The sequence below is a fragment of the Schizophyllum commune genome (genome assembly GCF_000143185.2).
Source record: "Schizophyllum commune H4-8 unplaced genomic scaffold SCHCOscaffold_19, whole genome shotgun sequence".
NCBI lineage: Eukaryota > Fungi > Basidiomycota > Agaricomycetes > Agaricales > Schizophyllaceae > Schizophyllum > Schizophyllum commune.
Genome location: NW_026089556.1, coordinates 1 through 7,237, shown reverse-complemented (window position 1 = coordinate 7,237; position 7,237 = coordinate 1). Strand labels below are relative to the sequence as shown.

The 7,237-nt window shown below is 57.8% G+C and overlaps 2 protein-coding genes across 2 annotated transcripts; both read left to right on the top strand.

Moving 5' to 3' along the window:
• Positions 1-625: 625 nt before the first annotated feature.
• Positions 626-2,027, top strand: SCHCODRAFT_02603822 (uncharacterized protein; the record flags this gene model as incomplete). Its single annotated transcript, XM_050344059.1, has 7 exons — positions 626-808; positions 853-932; positions 1,077-1,104; positions 1,148-1,458; positions 1,651-1,741; positions 1,801-1,837; positions 1,870-2,027. 7 exons carry the CDS (start codon positions 626-628, stop codon positions 2,025-2,027), a joined length of 888 nt encoding a protein of 295 aa, XP_050196900.1.
• Positions 2,028-3,050: 1,023 nt separating this feature from the next.
• Positions 3,051-6,857, top strand: SCHCODRAFT_02522030 (uncharacterized protein; the record flags this gene model as incomplete). The annotated part of the gene is made up of 15 exons (XM_003025911.1): positions 3,051-3,155; positions 3,199-3,414; positions 3,466-3,612; positions 3,651-3,727; positions 3,792-3,829; positions 4,253-4,288; positions 4,471-4,704; positions 4,808-4,829; positions 4,880-4,933; positions 4,983-5,064; positions 5,160-5,518; positions 5,573-5,804; positions 5,857-5,988; positions 6,323-6,556; positions 6,609-6,857. The coding sequence occupies 15 exons, from the start codon at positions 3,051-3,053 to the stop codon at positions 6,855-6,857; spliced, it is 2,217 nt and encodes a 738-aa protein (XP_003025957.1).
• Positions 6,858-7,237: the final 380 nt, after the last annotated feature.

Below are 7,237 nucleotides of genomic sequence, written 5' to 3'. Positions count from 1 at the left end.
TTCTGCTCATATTATGTCGCTCAATGCTCGAGAACGCCTGTTTCCAATATGATAGGCATACCTCGCTTCTCGAGATGATATCGTTGCACAGCCGGATGTTTTCTTCACCGAGCCGCGAACTCTCCTTGAGCGTGGCTAACTCCTCTTTCGCGCGTTGTAGCTCCTCCTGGAAAAGCACAGAGGCGGCGGACTCCACCACCCTGACCTTAACGGCACCGACATGTTGAGCCTTCTTATTAGCCAGACAGACTTCCGCGCCTGACGAAGCGCTTACCTCAGAAGGGCCGTCCACTGTTCGTTTTCGAGACGCTGCGACCATGGGGGCGGCAGCTAACTAGGGAAAGCAGAGCAAGTATGCACGAGGACAGGTCCACTGGTAATGGTGAGTGTGGTGAGTGGGCTTCGTAGCAGTCGACAGCGTAGATGAGGCGAGTGGTGGCCACCAGCGCTGGGCTGCAAGTAGATCGACGAGAAGTGAGCGCAGAAGCAGCGAATAAGCATCGAAGAGATCGCATAAAAGAGGTGATGCACATGAGAGAGGTCCATGCGTGCCAACCTTGCACATTGAATGGCATAAAGGGCGAAGGCGCATTCATCAAAGAAACAAAGCAGACCACCCCGCGACATGTGGACGACCCTGAACGGTGAATTTCGGGCGGACGCCGACGCAGCGGGCACAGCCACCCTACCATACATGGTAATCGCCTTGATGGTGCCGAGGGCGCGGCACAGCACATGCGCTCGGCAGATGCCGTCGGTCGGCCTCCTCGACCCTTCCCCCATGATGTCCCAGCTCCCTGGCTCAGAGGTACGGTTTTCCAAGCTCCCCCTTCCTTGCTTTCTTCAACAAAGCACAGCGCATGCAGCGCCGCTCGCATCTCCGGCGTCTGGGGCTTCCGTGGGGCGTGGACGATCGACGGCAGTGAGATTAGGTGAGCGCCTGCCTGCGTTCTCTCTCGACCACGCTCACGCACGAACAGCTGTCTCGCCGTCGTTGCTGGACATGCGTCCTCCTTCGGGGCACCGTGCCGCTTGCGACCAGCGGCTTGAAGTCGTCGCCACGCTGACCCGCGCAGGCAGGGCGCGATGAGGCGAGGGTCGCAGGTGCGTACTTCGCATCTCCTTCTTTTGACCACCGCTGACCAAGATCAGGCTCCCACAAGCTGGCGCCTCCCTCCCCAGCTCCCCCTCCCGGCTCCCGCAATCTTCGGTCTATTCTGGCTCGCCCTCGGGCTCGGTCGACGCGTCGGGCATCTCCCAGAAGCCTCGGCGTCATGCTGGGGATGCGCCGCGTCCGTGCTGGCGTGATCTCGCGAGCGTCAGTCACGGCTGGCCTACCGCCCTTGAGAAGATCCGTCTCTCCCGCTGGCGCCAGGACCGGGTTGCCGCTCTTCCGTGTGATCAGCTCCCATGCGTAGGACGACCGACCGCATCGATGGCGGCCCGTCGTGCAAATGAGTGCGTGAATCCGGGCTCGTCCGCGTCGAGGCTCGCTCTAACGTGCACTTCCTCAGCGCACCGGACCGTGATCAGCGTAGCTCATCTGCGCTTGACTCGCCACCGGCCCTCTCGGCGATCTCCTCCCCCCGCTCGTCAACTTGCGCCCGCCCCTGCGCTTGTCCGACAACGCGGACAAGATATCCACGATAGACCAACGTCCCACTCGATCACCATGGTCAGCAGAGACCGCCAGCGGGTTCTCAAGAGTGCTCGGCCTCGGAGCGACCTCCAGCTTGCGTTGGTGTGCGACGAAGCTGACCTTGGGACCTCCATACAACACATTTACGCACTGTTCTGTAGAATATTCGTCTGCTATTCGACCGTTTGCTGCTCAGACGTGAGCTCGTGCCCCTCACCCACTGTTTGGAGCCGCCGGTGCTTCGACGATCACCTTACCCAACGGGAGCGATCTCTGCAACCCGAAGATCAACACGACGTCGATCCTCGACTTTGTCAACGACGAGTCGGCTGCTGCGAAGCTGGTGGCCGTGCGGCTGTTCAACTCGGACGGGGCAGGCCTGCGATGACCCTGGACCAACGCTACTTCTACTTACGCCCACCGCCCACGCTACGCGCACGGCTCCGACGACAGCCGGTCCGCCTCCTCGCACGCCCTCCGATTCGCGCGCGCCCCGTCGGGTCGTCGTGCAACATCACCAGTCCCTTGTCATCCCCGTCGCGCGGGGCATGAGCACGATGATCCCGCGGGCATCCCTCCGTTCCCCGACGGAGGTGCTAAGAGTCGTGAGCCAGCACCGTAGAGGCGCTGACCGATACTGAATATGCACGGTGAGGAAGGTGATCCATAGGTTTTGGGTCGTCGTGGCGCATTGACAACATTCGTCCAGGCTGGCGAGATGCGATGTTGCTCTGCTGGCTCGTTACCTCCTCGTGTCCTTGCGCAATCGGCATGTTCAGGAAGCGTGCATCGACTGTCGACTTCACCTCGCGTACTGGTTTCGCGCTGCCGCCACTGCGGCATTCTTCTGGATGAATCATTGGGTGATGAATTCCTGATAGGATCGGGGCTGTACGACGCCGCAAGCATGTATCGATACGAACGACCAATTGTGGCGGAATCGGCAAGACCTTCGCCGTTTCGACGCTTACCGATGTGGTCCCGCCGGCAGGGTCTGGCGATCAGCCTTCAAGCTACAAGCTGTGACCCTTCCTATCACCTTTGACGAAGCTGTCCTTCATCACTGCCTCGCTCGCTTCCTTCCTTTCTGTCATTCTCTATAAACGACGTCATCAGTTCCAGGGCTTAGGCGCCTCGGGGTGATTATACGACTTTCTCGTGGTCACGCTTCCATTGTATTAACTATTGCCAATACGATGAAGAAAGCAAGGATCCCGTCCTCTCAAGCGGACGCTCTGCAGAGCTCTAGCCCGTCCGCGTCTTCCACGGGTTCAGTTCATCAAAGAGAGAATGCAAGGCGGAAATTCTCTTTGAGCACGATAGATCTGGTAGATGACCGACTTACTCGAGTCTGGACGCGGCTTAAAAGCTCTTGGACCACCGTAATCAAGTGCACCCTCCCGCGCCGCACATGTCCTCTATCGCATCCTACCCCGACCCCGTCGACCACGATATGGGGAACACTTTGAGCCCGTTCGCCGCGCCGAGCGCAGCTCGTCTAAGACTGATGATCAGAGTATGTATGACCCTCCCATGAGATTGTAACGACACTGACAAAGTGGAAGGACGAGGTCAGGAACTGCTTGCGCTCAGAACACCGCCGCGAGGAGACAAGCATGCCCGAGGCGGGGAAACTACAAGGGCGTCCTGGAAGTAAGGGGCGGGTGGTCGGTCGTGCCGAACGCGGGCGACATGGCGAGCCGAGCGAGGCTACTTCGTCCCAGATGCCTTACGTTGATCAAGGGCGTGCCGAAAGTCTTGTTCCTATCTTCCTCGTGAGTTGATCCTCTTCGTCGCTGACTCTTATGAACCCATATAATTTACAGTGCGGGTTCATTGCCGTCATCTGGCTCGTCGCCATTGTGGAATGGCTAGACATACATATGAAATTGATTTGGGAACCCATCCACATCGACGTCCCGTGCTTGGGCAGTATCCCTATGTTGCGCTCATTATCTGTGACTTTCCTGTTTGTACAGTGAACCTAGCCCGGCGCTGTGATGATACCTAGATAGATGAACCTGTAAATATACAAAGCCTGGTCACGCTGGGATGCTTAATCGAGGAGAAACATAGCTTGGTCTCGAGGTACTTATTGTTAAGGAAAGGCGTGTTTGGATAAGAGAGATAACCGACCTATATAATGAACTAGAGGAAGCTCCGGCTCCGCCGGCTCTCACCTCGCCTCACGTGCGTGTGGCGCGCGTGACTTGACGGTTGTTATTCAAAAGCACCGTCCAATTTGATGGGGTCAGTTAAGGACGGGAGAGACCTTGCAAGGCAAGGTAGAAATACTTCGACCTGCTGTATGTATGCAGAATAGGCGGCTGCGCTGGGTGTACCACTGTCGTCTGGCCGTCTCAGCCGTCTCATTGGCAGTACAAAATTCAGCATGCCTTTCTCACGAGCGGGGGGAAAGGTCAAATTAGAAGACATTAAACCCGGATCAATTTGCGGTGTCTGACTTGACCGCCATCGGTGCTGAAGAAGCCAGCGGCGCCTGTCGTTCTACAACCTGCTGCACTCCCCACTGCAACGATCCAGCCCAATCCTGACAACTCCCGCCACGCACCATCATAACTCCACATCGTTCCCTCTATCAAAATGTTGCAGCAATGCAGGCTGATGTTCTTGTAGAGGAGGCCGAAGGTGCGTGCGCCCAGTCCCATACTGAGACACCCGGCTCATATGATGTCAGTGGACGCTGCGGCGCTTCACTGGGGAGAAGCGTCGTCGCAAACGCGGCTGCTCGAATTGCCCTTCCTGAGATGCTGGTCGCCTCGGGGCGTCCGGGGAGGAATGTGATCGACATGTTCTGTCGATCGGACCAGCCCCCATTGGCTATTCGACCTTTCCCAAGACGGTCTCCGGCAACACCCATGGGATTCACGTCGACGAGAGCTCCAACGTTCAGTTCCGTAGCGAGGTCATTCACAACGCCGAGGCGGAGGTCCATTTCCACCATGTACAAGTACTTCCCGCATCACTTCCGCATAACTATGCTCATTCCTACCGCAGCACGGTCGGCGACAGTTTGCTCTTCGCCGTAAAGGCCCGCTGCCCTCGTACGCGTATTGAGGGGTGCCTCGCGCGAGGATTACGCTCGGCATATGCGCGGTAGTCGCGTTCGGTATGCCTCGGAACGATCTCACTGCCGCCATTCCACAGATGTGGTCATGGCTGTGTATGGGTAAGTTCTGGCGATCTGCGCGCTCAAAGTCGATGCTAACCGTGATACAGTCTGAGCCATACTGTGAACACGCGTGTTGGGAGCGATCTCATCCGTAGCGTTAGGTATGTGCCTAGCCAGCGTCTCACGTGCCCCCTGCTGATCCTGCAACAGTGGCGGCGAGCACAGAAGGCTCTCCGTCGCGGAGACCACCATCTCTAAGGCGCCCGCCCGATGCTGGGACATCGCTTTGCCCGTGGTCTCGACTCCGCGACGGCGCTCGAGTACATTCTCACCCTCTGTAGCCATACCGAGTTCACGGGCTCCACGCCGCTCGTCGTCATTTCCTAGGCCTCCGCGTACAATCTCTTCGACAAGGACACCCTTCTCTACGAGGGCCGCCAGATCTACTTCGGCCGCACCACCGGCGTTAAGGAGTTCTTCCTCAAGACGGGCTTCGAGTGCGCGGAGCGGCAGACCACCGATCACTTCTTAACCTCGCTCACGAACCCGGCGGAGCGCATTGTGCGCCCCGAATTTGCGAAGAGCGATCTTTATACGCCGGACGAATTTGCGCAGCGGAGGAAGGAGAGTCGCGCGCGGCAGCAGCTGCTCCGCGACATCGAGACGTACAATGCGCAGTTCCCGGTCGACGACAAGCAGTACAAGAGGTTTCAGCGCTCGTGCCGCAGTCAGCAGCCAAAGTCCTTGTACGTGAGCCATTGCAGGCATATATATGCACGCGGGTACCGATCTTGTTGCAGGAGCGTCAAGTCCTCGTACACGCTCTCCTTCGGCAGGCAGATCGGTCTTCGTGCCGAGCCAGCAGCACAGGAGCGACATGATCAACTTCTGTCACAGTATTCGGTAACTTCGTCACGGGCCTCATCATCGCGAGTGTGTCCTAACATGCAACCGAACACGGACACCTTCTACCGTCGTGGGGCTCTGCTTCAAATTGCCGGCTCGACCAAGGCTTTCGCCGGTATGTACGAGGTACGCGCTTTCTACCTTGTTCAGAGCCTGCCGTGTACTGACTTCTGATTAGATTCTGACCCTGTACGCTCAACGCCCCATCGTCGAGAAGCACTCGCCCTTTGCTCTGTATCAATGGATTTTGGAGGCCGTGGCCAGTATAATTCGTGGCCTGCCGTCAAAGATCAACTACGATCAACCTCGCGTATATCCAACCTGAGCCGCGAGGTCGGCTCGTTCTTTCTATACCTTTATCTGCACGACGACCATGACCATGATCTTCCGAACCATCACCTCTGCGAGTCGCGCGCTTTTGCAAACCATGGCCTCGGCTAGTGTCTTCATGTTGGCGCTCGCCATCTACACTAGTACGTTGTTTTTGCCGACTCTTTGGACAGTCGTGCTCACCCGGCAATCAGACTTCACCTTTCCAACGCGGGACATGATGGTCTGGTTCCGCTAGATCATCTTCCCCATTGGCCACGCCTTCGAAATCGTCCTGGTTGTAGAGTTCAAACGGCGCGTCTTCAACTGCTCAGCACGTACACATGGGTCCCGGCATCGTGAACCTGTCCGGCGAGGACTTTGTCTGCGCAACGACGGGTGCCGTGCCGGGATCTACTATCGTCTATGGCATGGGCTACGTCAGCATGACCTATAACTATCATCGCTCGCTCGTCTGGCGCAACTTCGGTATTTCCATCGGCTTCATGGTGTTCTTCTGCGGGACGAATTTTCTCGCGACTGAGAAGATTGCGGCTGCGAAGCCTGAGGTACGACGACCAACAACTACCAATCTTCTCATGTGTGCTCACTGTTTTTCAGGGTAAAGTCCTTGAGTTGCAGAGGAGCCGTCTTTCTAAGCGCCGTAGCCAGCACGTCGACGACGCGGCTGGCGGCGCGAAGTTCACGGAGGACAACAGCGTCGGCTCGGACTACACCGTGGCCGTCATTCAGCCCTTCGCCGAGATCTTTCACCGGCACGACGTCTGCTCCGACATCAAGAATGAGAAGGAGGACCGCCGCCTGGTCGATAACGTCTGTTGGGTTAAGCCCGACACGCGACCGTTGTAGGTCTTTACGCCTCTCGTCATTGGGCGGCGTTAGTGACGAATTCTTGCGCCGAATGTGGCGTCAAGGGGTTATGGGCGCGGTAGATGCTCTGGATCTGCAGAAGACTCAGAGACAGAGGGGCAGCGGCTGACAATTGTGGCCCTGTGATCGGCGTGGTCGGTCTCCCGGAGCCCGCACTCGGATGTGGTCTGAAGGCCGGAGCGCGCTCAAGACGCCTAATGCGTCAAGGTGAATGCGCTTCCTGTTGTCTCGCCACCGCCTCCTATCCTGCGACCGGCTGTTGGGCGTTCGGTGCTATCCTTTTCGTAGACCTGCCTTTGCGCCAACCCTCCGCAAGTGGTGTGCTGGACGCACCCAAGGTCGATCGTAGCACACTGCGT